At 36.9% G+C, this 20,310-nt stretch overlaps 1 protein-coding gene across 4 annotated transcripts in view; it reads left to right on the top strand.

Annotated features, from left to right (window-relative positions):
- The window catches only part of Lrif1 (ligand dependent nuclear receptor interacting factor 1), a 73,428-nt gene extending 70,805 nt beyond the window's left edge, over nucleotides 1–2,623 (top strand). For all 4 annotated transcript variants that reach the window (XM_052730932.1, XM_052730933.1, XM_052730931.1 and 1 more), the window contains 2 exons: nucleotides 424–696; nucleotides 1,475–2,623. In XM_052730932.1, the coding sequence (XP_052586892.1) occupies nucleotides 424–696; nucleotides 1,475–1,909 (708 nt within the window). In that variant the 3' untranslated portion in view covers nucleotides 1,910–2,623. The remainder of the gene's footprint in view (nucleotides 1–423; nucleotides 697–1,474) is intronic.
- Nucleotides 2,624–20,310: the final 17,687 nt, after the last annotated feature.

Consider the following 20,310-nt stretch of genomic DNA (forward strand, 5'->3'; position numbering starts at 1 on the left):
CACACGTTGTTATGTAAAGTTTTTGTTTTGACTTATTTTGTTTTTTAGTGCCTCGATATGTAACTCAGGCTGGCCTTGAATTCACCGTCGTCCTGCCTCTGCCTCCTGAGTGTTGGGATTTATAGGGTACCATGCCCGGCCCAGATTATTTTAAAGTTGTTGTCATATCTAGTCTCTCCTCATTTACTTGAGAATAGACCTTTGTTACTTTTCTGTACAATAGAGTGAGTAATTGTATGGATATTTTAAGTTTGTATTCATTTAAATTCAGTTTTTGAATGCATGGTAAAAATAAATGAAGTGCAAATCTTTTAAAATATGAATTGTTCTTTTATGGGAGAATAGCTAATTGCTTAGTTGCATGTCTGACAGAGTGATCTGAGTAATTAGCAATATTGTTTGTGTTTTCTGCTCTTGTTCCAGACCCAGTATGAGATGGCATCAATGTTAAAGAAAGATTCTCAAGAAAGAAATAACAAGAAGTATTCTCAAGGAAGCAACACTAAGGCATCATATGTGAAGAGTGATGCTGAATTTAAAAAGCTATTTGGTCTCACTAAAGATTTGAGAGTGTGTCTTACTCGAATCCCTGACCATCTGGGCTCTAGAAAAGGTTTTGATTCCTTTAGCAGTTTGATGAAGAGTAGTTCTTACAAAGATGCAGACTCTGTGGTGAAGGAAGAAGAAATAAAACAGGTAATTTTTTTAACTATGATATTTTTGTAGGTATGACAAAGATACAGAGTTATATTTATCTTTTATCTGGTTTTTAATGAGCAGTAGATTGAATGATGATTTTTTTTTACCAAATTTGCAAATATCTCATACTAAGCAATGACAAAAGGGATTTTACACACAGATAAAAATATATCCCTAATTTGAGTTCTAAGTATTTTTAGTCACCTGTTTTTTTCCTTTTGTAATGTAACAAATAGTCAAAAGCATTTCAACTAGTTATCCTGTTTTAAAGAATTACCTAAAGGAAATAAATATAAAAGAAAATGTGAGCATGCTGATCTTCATTGAAGTATTAACAATACATTTAAGCAGCATATATAGTCAGTAATGCACTATACTATTAGTTATGCTTATGTACATTATAATCTAGTATGGTGGACTTCAACCTTTTCAGATAAACCTTTTTAAGGAGAAGTTTCTGCATGTGCCTACTTTGCAAATGAATGAAAAATGAAATCAATTGTTTATCTCAGGTACTATTTCATTTTAGTGGTAGGTTAGGATGACTTCTAATACCCAATTTAAGCAAGACCATGTAAATAAACTAGCTTGTTTTCTAGGACTATGATTGTGACATTTCATTTTGGTGCCACTTAGTAGCATCCAATTTTTACTATAGTTATATCCCCAGTAAAATTTGTAGAACCAAATTTAATTGTTATTTGTTTGATATTTGATTTGAGAGCATGTGGCATAGCAATAACATTATTTTTTGTCTTATTTAACATTGCAACAGAGTTTCCCTAAGAAAAGAAAAGCAAAAACTATTAAGAAGATGGATTACACAAAAAGGAGAAAAATTAAGAGAGCTGGTAACACGGTCATGAATGGAACGGATGTTACCAGTTCCCAACTGCTTAGTATTTTACCAGCAGCAGACATACCACAACAAAACAGTGTCACAAGCCATAGCACAACCAAGGAAGACAAGATAACTGAGGTAGAACACTACTCCCATGAAAAACAGGAAAAAGGCACATTAAGTTCAAGTACATCTTTTGAACCAAGTAATTATTTTAATAAAAACTATACTGAAGATATTTTTCTAGTGACACCACCAGAATTAGAAGAAACCATCAGAGATGAGAAAATAAGAAGACTTAAGCAAATCCTAAAAGAGAAAGAAGCAGCTCTTGAAGAAATGCGTAAGAAGATGCACCAAAAACAGTAAAATGTCTAGGATCTAAAGACTTGTATTACTACAGTAGTTCCCTCTTACCTGCTGTGGATAGAGTCAAGACCCCCAGTGGATGCCTGAAACTGGAGATGATACCAAATTCTGTATACAACTGCTATAAAATCATGACGTTTATTCTGATAACTAAACGTCTCCTTAAATGAATGACAAGCAAGTAGTATATACAGTGCAGATAGACTTAATGAAGAGGACCGTTGATATTCTGAACAGGACATTGAAGTTTTTGTCATGCTACTCAAAATGGCATACATTTAAAAGTTAGGAACTTCTTTTTGGAGTTTTTCATCGATATTTTGGACAGAAGTTTATCATGGGCAACTGAAAACTGAAAAGGCAACTGGGTTTTAAAGGATTGTTGTCACTTATAAAGGCACTCTGAAAGTGTCTTTATTTATATATATACTTGAGAGGTACAGAAAAGATTGAGTCCTATGACTTGTCAATAATCTACATGAAGTATTTTGACATACTTGTTTTGGAAGAGAATTTTTGGTATTTTTCTGTGAAATGAAATTCCCCAAATTTGAATATTTTGTACTATTAATGTTATCTCTTCAACTAACTTCCTCAGGTCTTATTGTATCCTAAAATCCTATAATCCAAGATAGGAAGTCAGCTGTAAGCTTATCTTTACCATTGAGTTTCTATGTGTTCTGTCTTGATCTTAACTAAAAATGATACAACCTATTAGCTGTTGTTGTTACTTTTATTCCATCAAGAAAATTATTATAATTTATTTACTCAAATATTTTTCAGCGTGAAGGGCATATGTTTTTTGCATTCTTACAATATTTTGTATTCCAAAAATAAGTTTGAAATTTAGGCTCTTTCATGATATATTTTATTTTTGGCTTACAAATTATGTTTTAAGAAGCTGGAGAGATGATTCAGCAGTTGAGAGCACTTGCCTAAATACAGTTCCCAGCCCCCATGTCAGGTGGTTCATAAACACCTGTAACTAGACCTCCAGAGGACCCAATGCCACTTTCTGACCTCCAGCACCTACATACATATACCATACAGTTACTTTTATACACATACACAGAACACTACATTTTTTAATTTTATGTTACTTTAACAGCAACTTCTTCACTTTTTGGTACATACATGTGATGCATAGATTATCTATCTGAAAGGTAGTTCTGTGTAGCTAGAGTTTTCCAGTCCTGCCTGGCCCATGGTCAGGAAAAAATCTCTCTCACCCGCCAGTCCTGCAGCTGCTCAGACCCAACCAAGTAAACACACAGAGAATTATATTGCTGATAAACTGTATGGCCATGGCAGGCTTCTTGCTAGCTGTTCTTATATCTTAAATTAACCCATATCTATTAGTCTATAAGTTGCCACGTGGCTTGTGGCTTACCGGTACCTTATATCTCGCTTTTTATGGCAGCAGCTGGCAGGGTCTCTCTGCCTCAGCCTTCCACTTCCCAGAATTCTCTTCTCTACTTGTCCCGCCTATACTTCCTGCCTGGCTACTGGCCAATCAGTTAACCAATCAGAGCAACACATATAACATACAGAATATCCTACAGCAGTTCTGGACCTTAGTCACATGTTAAATGTCTCAAACAATAGTTTTTCTCTAGAAGCATCAATTTTTTCTGGTTAATCTTTGATTTGGGAAAGTTAGAAAATATAGTGAATGGATGGAGAATAAATTGATTAGCTAGTTAAAAAAATTAACAAATCTCTGGAAATAAGATCCCAAACTGAAAGGACAACAAGAAGAAAATATAAACAAATATTAAAAAATACATCAATTAAATTCTGCTGCTTTTTTTAGTAATAGTTTTATTGAAGTATAATTTGCTTACCATAAAACTTACCCTTTTAAGTTATACTCAGTAGGGTGAAAGCATCAATAATTTCAGAACACTAACTCCCCCCATATAAATTCTGTAGCTATTAGCTGTCATCCCATTCTTTGTCTTCACCTATGCAGCATCTTGCTTCAATAGAAACTGCCATTTGTGAGCATTTCATGTACATGGAATCATACAACATTTTCTTTTGTAATTATCCCTTGACCAAATATATGCAAGGTGTATTCATATTCTAACATACATTAATACTTTGCCTTTATTGCCTAGCAATATTCCATTGTATGCAATATTAGTATCTGGAAGATTTGTTCCCAGATACCCCAAGGATATCAAAATCTGTGTTTGTCTAAGTCTTGGACATAAAATGGCATAACATTTACATATGATCTCACCACAACCACTTCTATATCTTAAATATTTCTAGATAAAGTAAGCTACATAACAAGGTAGTTTGTATTAAATTATTTAGGGAGTAAGAAAGAGTCTTAATCTATACAATCCAACATTTTTAACATTATTGATTATAGAACTCATCTAAAAATGCACTAGGTTTTGTTTATCCATGTGATAGATGCATTTGGATTGTTTCCAATATGGGATACTGAAAATGCTGCTATGAATGTGTGTAAGCTTTCCTGTGAACATATGTGTAGCATGAACTGCTAAAGGTCTTATTAATATTTGATACATATTTCACTTATAGAAGACAACACTTCTGCCTCAGTGAACCATGACTGAATCTGTTTCCTTGTTGATTCCTTCTCTTCCTGTGTCGCAGGCCTCATTCTCTTTGTTTCTCTGCTTCTACCTACTCATTTTCTTGGTGACCTCATTCAAGTTCAAATATCTGCTCACACTTCATAGGGAATTGATTGATGGCAGATCAAAGTATCGATTCCACTAATGTCCAACATTGTGAACCAATGAATTTTATTGTGCTTATTAACAAAAATATATGGAGGAGGTTATTTAGAGGAACAGAAATGACTCAAAGCAGTATCACTCAACCCCACCTCATCATTGACAATAGCTCATGAAAACTGGAGACCTGGAGCACACTACACAACTTGAAGGCAGACAGTCCAACAGGTTTGAGAATATCCTTTCCAGGTAGCTCAGGTAGTCTGAGCCTATTCTAGTCATCTGGGCTGGTTTTTGCTGCTTCTAGGCTACCTAGCTGGTCTTTGCTTCTTTCAGGTAGCTCATTTTGTCTGGGAATTTTCTGGGAAACTCACTTGTCTCAGAGTGTCTTTCAGCAGTTCTTACAACTTACTCATGCTGGAGGAGGGCCTAGTGAGTCTGGTCATTTTCAGGGATTTCCTGAATTTATTTTGAGTTTACGTCCCAAACTTAATGAGCTTCCCCACAGTATGGAACATTTCACTTCCCTTTAAAACATCCTTGTCCTAAAGTGTTTTTTTTCCCTCAGAGTTATAGGTTCATTTTGAGAAAACTACTATACAGCACAGTTTTAGTATCCTAACAGTGTTTGTTAAATAAAATAAGTGCAATAAAAATCATGATAGACATACTTTTCATCATCAATTTCATTTTCTTACCTCTATTTTAATCTATGTATTTATTTTCCTACTTATTTTTCTACCTATTTCTTGTGAAGAGTTTGCTATTTACTGAATTTATCAAGTGTGTATTTCTTCTGATATATTCTATAATATTTAAAGGGTGGCTTGAATCCATTATTAAAAAAATACTGAGTTTGAGCCCAGAACCCAAGTGAAAAGTGTTGTGCATAGTGACACATACTTGTAATCCTAGTGCTAGGGAGGCAGAATCAGAAGTATTTCTGAGCCAATGAGACATCCAATCTCAAAGGAATCAAAGCATTTTCTGAGGACTACACCTAGGTTATCTTCTGGCCTCCATACCACATGCATACACACCTACACCAACAAGAAGAACAATATTCACAGTATATGTTTCTGGTCTCAAACACCAACTCTCAGTTGAATTCATATGAAGATTTCATCATTATCACAAAAGCAGTGTAAAGTTACTCTTGTACATCTTCAGTAATGGTCGTACTGTTCAATGTAATGGCCAGTTAGTCTTTCATCTTTTTCTTAACCTGTCAGTGATATTTGACACATTATTCAAAATTTTTGATTCTTTTTATTTAAAAAGTATGTTTATTCATCAGCAGTGATGTAATTTATAATTACAAGATCCAGTGAAAAGCCAAATTTCTCAATGTTCTCAGATTTCTGCCATCTACTTTTTTAAATTTGGGGACAATAAATCAGTATTCCCAAATATGCTTATAGTTATCAAAATTATATTTTAAACATTTTCAGCAATCTTATGATTGCTCTCTGATTTGAATAGCTAAAACTCTAAAGAATAAAATACACTAAGTTTAAAAGTACTTAAGAGGAACTATATATAACCTACAAGAATATTCAATGAAAAACATAAATTGAAATTTAGGCTGTTACTATAAAGTAACAGTCCATCAAGGGATCACATGGGGACACTACCCATTTAATGACTTACTTTATATTGAGAACATATTGTACCTTGGAAGATTATTCCAAGAACTTAAACTGTACTGTGTATGTGAACTCATCAGTAAGCATTTTGTCTTTTTTATTACCCTGTCTTATTATAGTGTGTGTGTGTGTGTGTGTGTGTGTTTGTGTGTGTGTGTGTGTGTGTGTGTGTGTGTGTGTGTGTGTGTGTGTAATAGGCTAGGATCCACATATGAAATAGAACATGTGTCTTTTTTTCCTTCTGAGGTAAGTGACCTTGCTTAATATTATACATTCTAAGTCCATCCATTCTCCTTCAAATTTTGTGATTTCACTGTTCTTTAGAGCTGAATAATTTACAATTTTACATATGCACCAGGTTTTCATTACCCACTCATAGTTTGTTGGACAACTTGTTTCCTTCCTTGATTTAGTCAATGGAGCTATAATAAATATGCGTCTGGGATGATTGCTGAGCATTAAAGGTAGTGGCTACTCTCCCAGAGGACCTGGATTTAATTCCCAGCACTTACATGGCAGTTCACAACCATCTGTAATTCCAGTCCCTGGGTAATCTAACACTCTCTTCTGACCTTGCACACCAGCTGTGCATATGGTACACAGACATACATGCTGGCAAAATACTCATACAAATTTTTTTTTTAATTTTAATTACAGTCCTCATTTTGAAACTGGTTTGATAGCCATAACTACCTTCAACTCTTCATTCTAAATTTCCTATTTATTCAGCAAGCAGCTCAGCAGATCTTCTACCCTCTCTCAGACAAATTTGTTTCATGTTACAAAGGGGGTAGGAATGGTGGACATTCCTGCCAGGTCCCACCCAACCTGTCAAACAGTCCTGAATAGGGGAATGAGAATTGAGAAATAATAGGAAAAATAGAGACATAAATGTAAAAAAAAAAAAAAGACAAAGACAGGATAGCTTTGAGAAGGCTGAGTCAACACCACAGTAGCCCTGAGTTTATTTCTCACAGGCTTTTTATACCCAAAGCAAGGGGGGCAAAAGACCTCCCCCTCTCAAGGACACCATGGTTCAAGGAACAAACATAAACACCTCCTAAATTCTCAAGACATCTGGTAACCACGCCTTTGGCCAAACATCCTTTATCCAGCCTTAAGGGGCAAAGATAAGTTGAATTCTGTGACCTTAAGACAAGATGACATCAAGCCACAAGCTGGAGTCACTGTGGGCTCTCACACATTCCTGCCTTGTTCCTGGTTTTATGGGATTGCTTTGAGTTTTGTTTTTCTCCATTTAGGATAATACTGAACATAGGTTTGTCATATGTAGCCTTTATTATGCTGTTATGTTCCAAGTACTATCTTCCCTAGGACTTTTATCATGCAACATGTTGGGTTTTGTCAAAGGCTCATTCTGCATCTAATGAGATAATCATGATTTTTTTCTTTAAATTCATTTATATATTTTTTCATTTATTAGCTTACACATATTGAACCATTTTTATCCCCATGTCTCTTGGATAAAGCCAACTTGATCATGGTGGGTGAACTTCTCATTGAGTGCCTGTATTTGGTTTGCAAGTATTCAAGAATTGTGCATCTATTTTCATCAGGAGCAGTGGTTTGTAATTTTGTCTTTGTTGTTGTTGTGTCTTTACCTGGTTTGGTTATTAGAGTAATACTGGCTTAGTAGAAGGAAATTGGAAGAACTCTTTTTCTTTCCTTCCTTCCTTTCCTTGTTTCTTCCTTTTTTCTTTTTCTTTTTTTCTGTAAAATTTTAAGTAGTATTGATTGTGTTTTCTTTGAAAGTCTGGTAGAATTCTGCTATAAATCCATGTAGCCCTGGCTTTTTAGTTGTTGGCTTTTTTATTACTGCTTCATTTTCCTTATGTTTTATGGGTCTTAAGTTTTCTTGTTTTAACTTTGATAATTTAAATGAATCAAGAAATTCATCCATTTATGTTAGATTTTTCAACTTAATGGAGTATGGGTCCTTCAAGTATTTCCTGATAAGATTCTGGGTTTCTTTTGTATTTTGTATTATTTCCTTGTTCATTCCTGATTCTGTTAATTTTGACCATCTCTTTTTTTTCCATTTTGTTAGTTAGGCCAACAGTCTGTTGATCTTGTTCATCTTTTCCAAGAACCAGCTCTGAGATGTATTGATTCTTTGTATTGTTTTCATTTCATTGATTTCTACTCAGACTTTCATTTCTTTCTGTCCATTGGATTTGGGTTTGGTTTGTTAATTGTTCTTCCAATATCTTGAATTTTATCATAAGGTTATTTGTTTGTACTCCTTCTGATTTTTTAATGTAGGCACTTAGGGCTATAAAATTACCTAATAGGAATACTTTTAATGTGTTCTAAGGATATTGTTGTATTATGGGTTTGTTTTCATTTAGTTCCTTGTATTTTTCATTTCTTTGATCTATTCATCATTCAGAAATGGAATACTTAATTTCCATGAGTTTGTGTATTTAGTAGAGATCTATTTGCTATTGATTTTAAGTTTGATAGTTTTTTATTTAATTTTATTTTATGAACTTTTTATTGGAAATATTCTTTTCTCATACAATACACCCCAACCACAGTCTCCTCTCCCTCCACTCATCTTAGCCTCCCCCCATACCTCCTTTTTTCACCAGAGCTACTCTCCTTCTGTTTCCTCTTCAGAAAAGAGCAGGTCTGCAAGAGATGCCAGCCAGACAGGACAAAGTAAGATACAATAAGATAAGGCAAAAGCTCCCATATCAAGATTAGACAAAGCAACCCAATAGGAAGAGTCTCAAGAGCAGGCAAAAGAGTCAAAGATATACCCACTCCCACTGTTAGGAGTCTCACAAGAACACAAAGCTAACAGACATAAGGAGGACTTGTTGCAGACCCAGTCAAGTCCTGTACTTGCTATTTCAGTCTATGTGAGCCCTGCTTAGGTGATTCAGTGGGCCATGCTCTCCTGGTATCCTCTATCCCCTCTAATTCCTACATTCTTTCCTACACCTCTTCTGCAGGGTTCCCAAATCTCCAAGGGGAGGGACCCAATGGAGACCTCCAGTTTGGACTCTCTTCACATAATGTCTGGCTTTGGGTCTCTGCATCCCCTCCTATCTGTTGCCAGAGGAAGCCTCTCTGATGATGCCTGGACAAGATACCAGTCTATGAGTATAGGAAAATATCATTAGTAATCATTCCATTGATTTGTTCACTTGTTCTCTTTTGCCAGTCATGTTTGGTTCTACCTTTAGGTCTCTGTGCTATCTAGTCACTCACTCTTGGGCATCCAAGCAGTGTAGGGCATAGACTCCCTCTGGTAGGGTGGGCCTCAAGTTAAACCAAACATTGATTGGCCACTCGCACATGTTCGATACCACCATTGCCTCTGCACATCTTTCAGGCAGGACAGAGTCATTGTAGGTGGAGGGTTTTGTGACTGGGTTGTTGTTTTCTTTTCATAGCCTGCAAAGTACCTTCTTGCACCAAGGAGCCTAGAATATAGGGGTGAAGGCTCCCAAGCCTGCACCAGCTAGACCTCTTGATGGTCAATGAACTGAGTAGAAGATATCCTTAGTAATGGGGACTAGCTGCCAATTTTCAGAAGGCAACCTTCTGTAGCACGAATCTTAGAAAGTCTTATTAATAAGATCAAACCTGAAGCCATGTTTTGGGGTGAATGCTGGAAGATCAGAGAAGCAGAACAAGCCACAGCTACCTCATCTCACCAGTTCCTCAGCTGATTCTGTTTCCTGAGACTGGAAGCCCCTGAGTCCTTATCCAAATGAATCTCACCTGAACTGCTTCTCGAAAGCCTGAATGCTTAACCAGCCTAGTTCCTGGTTTTCACGCCTTATATATCTTTCTGCTTTCTGCCCTCACTTCCTGGGATTAAAGGCTCACTTTCTGGGATTAAAGGCATGTGTCACCATGCCTGGCTGTTTCCAATGTGGCCTTGAACTCACAGAGATCCAGACGGATTTCTGCTTCTGGAATGCTAGGATTAAAGGTATGAGTGCCACCATTTTCTAGCCTCTGTATCTAGTGGCTGTTCTGTTCTCTGACCCCAGATAAGTTTATTAGGGTGCACAATATTTTGGGGAACACAATACCACCACAACTTTCTGTCTTTTCATCAGTGTGAATTGTGTAGAGATCGCCACAGGACCTCCATGACCAAAAACTCAACCAAATATAACCAGTCTCACCACTGGAAGCCTTGCCTGGCTAAAAAAAGATGTTCAGTTCAGACTATATCCTCCATTACTAGGAGTCCTCACTAGGGTCATCCTCAGAGATTCCAGGCCATTTCCACTGCACTAGGTTTCCATACTGTTCCCCAGGTGCCCCCAATTCCAGCTCTCCCCACATTCTCTCCTCCTCCCTCCCTATCCCTCTTACTCATGTCCTCAACCACTCTTGGTCTGTGGATTGTAACTTGATTATCATTTACTCAATAATAATATCCACTTATAAGTTAGTACATACCATGTTTGTCTTTCTGGGTCTGGGTTACCTCACTCAGGATGATTTTTTTTCTAGTTCCATCCATTTGCCTGTGAATTTCATGATGTCATTTTCTTTAATTCTGAATGATACGCTATTGTGTAAATGTACAGTTTCTTTATCCATTCTTTGGTTAAGGGACATCTACATGGTATCCAGTTTCTGGCTATTATGAATAAAGCAGAAATGAACATAATTAAGCAAGTGTCCTTGTGGTTAGATATAGTGACCTTTGGGTATATATCCAAGAGTGGCATAGATGAGTCTTGATGTAGACTGATTCCCAGTGATCTCAGGAACTGCCAATTTTATTTCCATAGTGGCTGAACAAGTTTGCATTCTCACCAACAATGAAGGAGTGTTCCCCTTGCTCTAATTCCTTGATACCATGAGCTGTGTTGTTGATCTTAGGCATTCTGACAGGAGTAAGTTGGCATATCAAAGTAGTTTAAATTTGCATTCCCCTGATAACTAAGGATATTGAACATTTAAGTGTTTCTCAGCCATATAAGTTCCTCTATTGATAATTCTATATTTAGATCTGTACCCATTTTTAATTTGATTATTTCATATTTTAATATCTAGTTTTATTAATTCTTTATATATTTGGGATATTAGAACCCTAGCAGATATGGAGTTTTAAAGTCTTTTCCCAATAAGATTGCCTCTTTTTCAGAGTGACAGTGTCCTTTGCCTTACAGAAGCTTTTCAGTTTCATGAGATCCCATTTATTAATTGTGGATCTTAGTGTCTGCAATATTGGTGTTCTATTCAGGAAGCTCTTTTGCTGTGGAATGTGTTTCTGTATGCTGTGAGTATGTGTTGCTCCTATTGGCTAATAAATAAAGCTGCATTGGCCTATGGCAGGGCAGGATGGAGCAAGGCAGGAAAATCCAAGAGAGATAGTGAGAGAAGAAAGGGAGTGGGAAAAGACACCAGCCTGCCACCTAAAGAGCAATAAGATGCCAGCAGACCAGTAATGCCATGGCCATGTGGCAACACATAGATTAATAGGAATGGGTTAAGACGCAAGAGCTAGCTAGCTATCAAGGAGCCTGAGCCATAGATCATAGAGTTTGTAATTAATAAAAGCCTCTGTGTGTTTACTTGGGACTGAAGCAGCTGCGCGACTGGACTGGACACAGGAAAAATTCCATCTATATATGGCGCCCAACATGATGGCGAGAGTTTCCACCAAAAACCTGAGAGAACTTACTAAAATGTAGCTAAGAGCAGGTTCCTAGTTTGTATGTCTCATGGGGGCCACAGTACAGAGATGCTGCTGTATTCAAGCTTGAGCACAGCATGGTAGATTCCAGCCCTGGTACACAGAGGCATCTCCAAGCCACACAGCACACTGTGTGGTAGATTTAGCTTTTGCTAGTACAGACCAAAAAAAAAGGTTTCTAGGCTACACACTGCTTGATGGAGGAATAGATACACTACTTCCCAGATTTGGCAGTGAGCATGGCTCCCAGAGCTTGAGGTAAATGTACCTCTGCCATGTTGAAAACTCAAGTGGGGTGGAGACAGCAGCCAGGGCTGCCTCTTTGGTCCTAGCCACATTGCAGTTTAAATCAATGGTCAAAGAATGATTACAGAGCACAACCACTTGCAGGCCAGCAGGCAGGACCCCTGTAGGCAGGCTTGACTACCACCATCACCCACCAGACCCTGTAACCCACAACCCCCAATCCATCCCCCAAACCCACCCATCCTCTGAGACAGCAACTGCTCCCTGAGACACAGACTCAACCAGCTCCAATTGGACCAAGAAGTGAGTCTTTGTTCTCCTAGCAGATCACCCCAGCCTCTAGGTCTTAGGCCCAGGAGCACAACCAGTTGCAGGCCAGCACATGGGACTTCTACAGGAAGGCCCAACCACCACCATTCCCCACTGGACCCTGTAACCTACAAGCCACAGTCCACTCTCCAAACTCACCCATCCTCCAAGACAGGAGCTGCTCCCTGAGACACAGATTCTGCCAGCTCCAATTACACCAAGAAAGGCTCCCTGAGACACAGACATTATTTGCACCAATTAGAGGAAGAGATAGGTAGATGCCAATGCAAGAATACATTCAACAAAATAAAGAGCAATATGGCACCATCAGAACCTAGTGGTTCTACATCAGCAAGACCTGAACATCACAATGTAGAAGAAGCAGAAGAAAATGACCTTGAAAAGGACTTTAAGAAGATGATAGGGGCCTCAAAGAGGAAATGAAAAATTCCCTTAAAGAAATTAAATAAAAGACAAAAAATGGAAGAAATCAATAAACCCCTTAAAGAAGACCAAGAAAAAGCAATTAAACAGGTGATGGAAACAGTACAAGACCTGAAAATGAAATTTAAAAAAATGAAGAAGACACAAACCAAGGAAATGATGGAAATGGAAAATCTGAGTAAATGAACAAGAACTACAGATGCAAGCATAACCAACAGAATATAAGAGATGGAAGGGAGAATCTCTGGCATGGAAGATACAATAGAGGAAATAGATTTGTCAGTCAAAGATAATACTAAAGCCAAAAAAAAGTCATAACACAAAATGTCCAGGAAATCGAGGACACCATGAAATAAACAAACCTAAGAATAATAGGGATAGAAGAAGAAGAAGAAGAAGAAGAAGAAGAAGAAGAAGAAGAAGAAGAAGAAGAAGAAGAAGAAGAATTCCAACTCAAAGGCACAGAAAATATATTCAAGAAAACCATAGAAGAAAACTTTCCCAACAAAAAGAAGGAAATCCCGGTGTAGATACAAGAAGGTATCAGAACACCAAATAGACTGGACCCAAGAAAGAAGTCCCCTCACTATATAATAATCAAACAACTAAACATACAGAATAAAGAAAAATATTAAGAGCTTCTAAGGAAAATGGCCAAGTAATATATAAAGGCAGACCCATCAGAATAACACCTGACTTCTCAATGGAGACTCTGAAAGCCAGAAAGTCCTGGACAGACATTATGCAGACACTATTATACCCAGTAAAACTCTCAATCATCATAAATGGAGTAAAGGAAATATTCTATGATAAAATCAGATTTAAACAATACCTATCCACAAATCCAGCCCTACAAAAAGCACTAGAAGGAAAAATCCAAACTAAGGAAGTTATATGCACCCATGAAAACACAGGCAGTAGATAGTCATACACCAATAAACTCCAAAGATGGGAAATGCACATTATCACCAAAAAATAACAGAAATTAACAATCACTGGTCATTAATATCCCTTAATATCAATGGACTCAATTTGCCTATAAAAAGACACAAACTAACAGAATGGATACAAAAACAGAATCTGTCTTTCTGCTGCATACAAGAAACACACCTCGCTGGGCAGTGGTGGCACACACTTTTAATCCCAGCACTCGGGAGGCAGAGGCAGGCAGATCTCTGTGAGTTCGAGCCCAGCCTGGTCTACAAAGCGAGTTCCAGGAAAGGCGCACAGCTACATAGAGAAACCCTGTCTCGAAAAACAAACAAACAAACAAAAAAAAAAACAAAAAAAAAAGAAAGAAAGAAACACGCCTCAACTTCAAAGACAGACACTACATCAGCGTGAAGGGCTGGGAAAAGTCTTTCCAATCAAATAGACTTAAAAAGCAAGCTGGTGTAGCTATCCTAATAGCTAACAAAACAAGACTTCAAATTCAAATTAACCAAAAGAGATCGAGAAGGACATTACATATTCATCACAGTAAAAATTCCCCAAGATGAAGTCTCAATTCTGAACATTTATACCCCAAATACAAGGGCACCTAAAAATGTAAAAGAAACATTACTAAAGCTTAAATCACACATGAAACCCCACACACTAATAGTGGGAGACTTCAAATTCTCACTCTCACCAATGGACAGGTCTGCAAGACAGAAGCTTAACAGAGAAATAAGGAAATAAAATATGTTATAACTCAAATGGACATAATAGACATCTACAGATTATTCCACCCAAACACAAGAGAATATACCTTCTTCTCAGCACCCCATGGAACCTTCTCTAAAATCAACCACATACTTGTTCACAAAGAAAATCTCAACAGATACAAAAAAATTGGAATAACCTTCTGTATTTCATTTGACCACCATGCCTTAAAGTTAGAATAAAACAACAACCCAAATTACAGAAAGCCTACAAACTCATGGAAACTGAGCAATTCTCACCTGAATCACCACTTGGTCAAGAAAGAAATAAAGAAACTAAAGACTTCCTAGAATTCAATGAAAATGAATGTACAACACACCCAAACTTATGGGACACTATGAAAGCAGTACTAAGAGGAAAGTTCATAGTGCTAAATGCTTATATAAAGAAGATGGAGAATCTCACACTAGTGACTTAACAGTATACCTGAAAGCTCAAGAAGAAAAAGAAGCAAACTCACCCAGGAGTAGTAGATGCCAGCAAATAATCAAATTGGGGCTGAAATCAATAAAAACAGGAACAAAGAGAACAGTATGAAAAATCGATGAGACAAAGATTTGGTTCGTTGATAAAATCAACAAGATAGACAAACCCTTATCCAAACTAACTAAAAGGCAGAGAAAGAATATCCAAATTAACAAAATCAGAAACAAAAAGGGAGATATAACAACCAACAATGATGAAATCCAGAGAATGATCAGATCATACTTCAAAAACCTGTACTACACAAAATTGGAATCTAAAAGAAATGGACAATTTTCTGGATAGGTACCATATACCCAAATTAAATGAAGACCAGATAAACAATTTAAATAGACCTATAATTCCTAAGGAAATAGAAGCAGTCATTCAAAGTCTCGCAACCAAAAAATGCACAGGCCCAGATGGTTTCAGTGTAGAATTCTACCAGAATTTCAAAGAAGAGCTAATACCAATACTCCTCAAATTTTCCACACAATAGAAACAGAAGGAACATTGCCAAACTCTTCCTATAAGGCTACAGTTACCCTGATACCTAAACCACACAAAGATGCAACAAAGAAAGAATTACAGACCAATCTCCCTCATGAACACTGATGCAAAAATACTCAATAAAATACTGGCAAACCCAATCCAAAAACAAATCAACAAAATCATATATCATGATCAAGTAGGATATACATATATATATATGTATATCCTACTTGAGATATATATATATATATATATATATATATATATATATATATATCATTCAAAAGATGTAGGAATGGGTCAACATACAAAAATCTTTCAATGTAATCCACCATATAAACAAACTGAAAGAAAAAACATGATCATCTCATTACATGCTGAAAAAGTCTTTGACAAAATCCAACACCACTTCATGACAAAGGTCTTGGAGAGATCAGTAATACAAGGAACATACCTAAGCATAATAAAGGCAATTTATAGCAAGGTGACAGCCAGCATCAAATTAAATGGAGAGAAACTCAAAATGATTTCACTAAAATCAGGAACAAGACAAGGCTGTACACTCTTCCTATATCTATTCAATATAACACTCAAAGTTCTAGCTAAAACAATAAGACAACAAAAGGAGATCGAGGGGATACAAATTGGAAGGAAGAAGTCAAACTTTTGCTATTTGCAGATATGATAGTATACATGTGATCCAAAAAATTCTACTAGGGAACTCCTACAACTGATAAACACCTTCAGTAATGTGTCAGGACACAATATTAACTCAAAAAATCATATGCACAAATGATAAATGGGCCAAGAATGAAAGCAGAGAAACATCACCTTTTATATTAGCCACAAATCATATAAAATACCCTGGGGTAACTCTAACTAAGCAAGTGAGAGACCGGTATGACAAGAACTTTAAGTCCTTGAAGAAAGAAATTAAATAAGATAATCAGAAAATGGAAAGATCTCCCATGCTCATGGATAGGTAGAACAAACATAGTAAAAATGGTAATCTTACCAAAAGTAATCTACAGATTCAATGCAATCCCCATCAAAATCCCAAAACAATTTTTTACAGACCTGGAAAGAATAATACTCAACTTCATATGGAAACACAAAAAAACCTAGGATAGCTAAAACAATCCTTTACAATAAAGCAACTTCTGGAGGCATCACCATCCCTGACTTCAAGCTCTACTATAAAGCTATAGTAATAAAAACAGCTTGGTATTGGCTTAAAAACTGACATATGGACCAATGGAATCAAATTGAAGATCCTGACATTAATCCACACACATGTGAACACCTGATTTTTGACAAAGATGACAAAACTATACCATGGGAAAAAGAAAGCATCTTCAACAAATGGTGCTGGCATAACTGGATGTCAACATGTAGAAGATTGCAAATAGATCCATATCTATCACCGTGCACAAAACTCAAATCCAAGTAGATCAAAGACCTCAACTTAAGTCCAATTACACTGAACGTGATAGAGGAACAATAGTCAGTAGCCTAGAAAGCATTGGCACAGTAGACCACTTCCTGAATATAAAATCAGTAGTGCAGATACTGAGAGCAACAATTAATAAATAGAACCTCTTGAAAATGAGAAACCTCTGTAAGATAAAGGACACTGTCAATAAGACAAAATGATAGCCTACAGAATGGGAAAAGATCTTTACCGACCCCACATTTGACAGAGGGCTGATCTCTAAAGTATCTAAAGGACTCGAGAATCGAGACAGCAAAATAACAAACAATCCAATTTAAATAGATCTATAGATCTAAATAGAGAATTCACAACAGAAGAATCCCAAATGGCTAAAAGTCATTTAAGGAATTGCTCAACATCCTTAGTCATCAGGTAAATGCAAATCAAAATGACTCTGAGATGTCATCTTACACATGTCAGAATGGCTAAGATCAAAAACACTAATGACAGCTTATGTTGGAGAGGATGTGGAATAAGCAGAACACTCCTCCACTGTTGGTGGGAATGCAAACTTGTACAGCCACTTTGGAAGTCAGTATGGTGGTTTCTCAGAAAACTGAGAATCAATCTTCCTCAAGACCCAGCTATACCACTCTTGGGCATATACCCAAGGGATGCTCAAGCATAACACTTGCTCAACTATGTTTGTAGCAGCATTATTCATAATAGCCAGAACCTGGAAGCAACCTTGATGCCCCTCAATCAAAGAATGGATAAAGAAATTGTAGTACATATACACAATGGAGTATTACTCAGCTATAAAAAAACAATGATATCATGAAATTTACAGGCAAATGGCTGGAACTAGAAAATATCCTGAGTGAGGTAACCCAGACTCAGAAAGACAAACATGGTATGTACTCACTCATAAGTGGATACTAGATGTAAAGCAAAGGATAATCAGACTACAACCCACAGCTCCAGAGAAGTTAGGAAACAAGGAGGACCCTAAGAGGGAAGTAAGGATCACCTTGGGAAGGGGAAACAGAGGAGATCCAAATGAGTAAACTGAGGATGGGTCAGGGTCAATATAGGGTAGTGATGGAGGATGAAATCATGAGGGAATGGGATGGTCTAGCTGGGGGCAGGGTTGGAGTGGGAGAGCAATGAATGAGATATCTTGATAGAGGGAGACATTATGTCATAAGAGAAGGACTTGGTGCTAGGGAAATTCCCAGGAATCCATAAGGAGGACCCCAGATTAGACTACTAGCAATAGTGGTGTGTATGCCTGAACTGGCCTACCCTGGTAATCAAATTGGTGAATACCCTAAGAACCTTCATCCAGTAACTGATGGAAGCAGATGCAGAGCTCCACAATCAAGTATCAGGCTGAGCTCCTGCAGTCCAGTCGAAGAGGGGGAAGAGGGATTATATGAGCAAGGGGGGGTCAAGATCTTGATGGGGAAATCTACAGAGACAACTGAACCAAGCTCAAAGGAGCTCATGAACTTCATACTGACAGCTGTGGAACTGGCATGGGACTGAACTAGACCCTCTGCAGACAGGAGACAGTTGTGTAGCTAGGTCTGTTTGAGGGGCCCCTGGCAGTGTGATCAGGATCTATCCCTGGTGCATGAGCCGACTTTCTGGACCCCATTACCTAGATTTGGACACCTTGCTCACACCTGATAAAGTGGGGAAGAGTTTGGTCCTGCCTCAACTGAATATACCAGGCTTAGATGTCGCTCCATGGGAGAACTTACCCTATTAGAGGAGGGGAGGAGGAGTAAGGGAGAAAGGCAGTGGGGGAGTGAGAGGAGGGATGTGAGGTGGTTGGTATGTAAAATGAATAAAAAAATAAAAAAATAATAATTATAGATACACAATAGGACAGATTCAGGTGGATAATCTTCTAAACAGTTTACAATATGTATAAACATATACATAGGCTTGCAAGAGAGAGTAAAAGGAATATAGGCAGTTATATAAAGAAATAGATAGCTTTAAAAATGAAGTCTTTAAAGAAACAATAAGAATAATATGAAAGTTAAGCCACGTAAGGATGGAAATTGCACAAAGAATCTGGATACTGCATATTATTATATTGTTTTTGGAATTTTTAACTGTAGAGAGACATTTGATTGTAGGGGCTACTAAGTTAAACCTACATGCATATTTTAAAGGTATCTTGACTTCAAAATTTGGGCCTAAGGATATATTGCTTTGGAAAAGAGGTTCTACTTTTGTTTCTACAAAGTTGAGAAGTGGATTCCTTCCAGGTTAATATGGTTCCATCAAGGAATACCCCCTGAGAAGTCTCCAGATGATCTGACATCCAAAACAGCTTCAAGGCAACTGGATGAGATGATCCAGCCGCACAGACTATTCCAGTCAGGACAGATTAAAGCACCCCCAATCAGCAGGAAGTAGCCTAGAACACTACACTCATATTCCTAAAAATATGGATTAGGGATGTTTATCTTTGTTTAGGAGGTTGGTTCCAAGTTGTTATTGGTCATAGTTAATCTCTTTCTAAAAGAAAAAAGGTGGATATAATATAGAAATGTATGATACAAAAATGATAGAATAAAAGAGTAGATTATTGAATCTACTTTAATCCAAAAAAACAAGTTTATCTCAAAATATTTTAAATTGATATGAATTTCAGTTTATTGATACAAATTTAAACTTAATTTTGTTTTGTACATATATATATATATTTCTACTCTTATGTTTATGCAACTCATTTCAAATTGTAATGTATAATTAAGAAATACAGATTAATAAGTTATATATCATAATCAAACTTATAGTCACATTAATTAATTTTTCTAGGTATACATAGATATATTTCAGTTAGGTAGATAATCTTCAAATACTTCAAAGACCTACAGAATATGGCATTTAAAATGTTTTAAAACTTAGACTTTTCTGGACATTGAGAAACATTTGCTCCTGGCAGTACCAATTTACTTCAAAGAGGAAGATGGGCATCAAAGACACTCCATATGGAGTTTATCATCTTAGCAAAACTGGCCATTTGGGCAAGAAAGTGCCCTTGCCTCAACTGTTTGACAGGATGCTATATAAATTGGAAATGCAGGACCCATAGAAAGGTGATCACTGAACTTTGCAAGGTGAGATGGTCCTTCAGGTTCCTACTTTGCAGAGGATACCACCAGACATTCTGCAGCACACAGGAAGAGGTGACTGATGAACTTTGCCAATAGGCAAGACAATCCTTCAAATTTCTTACT

Source organism: Peromyscus californicus, unplaced genomic scaffold (assembly GCF_007827085.1).
Source record: "Peromyscus californicus insignis strain IS unplaced genomic scaffold, ASM782708v3 Scaffold_9__1_contigs__length_137607984, whole genome shotgun sequence".
NCBI classification, from domain to species: Eukaryota; Metazoa; Chordata; class Mammalia; order Rodentia; family Cricetidae; genus Peromyscus; species Peromyscus californicus.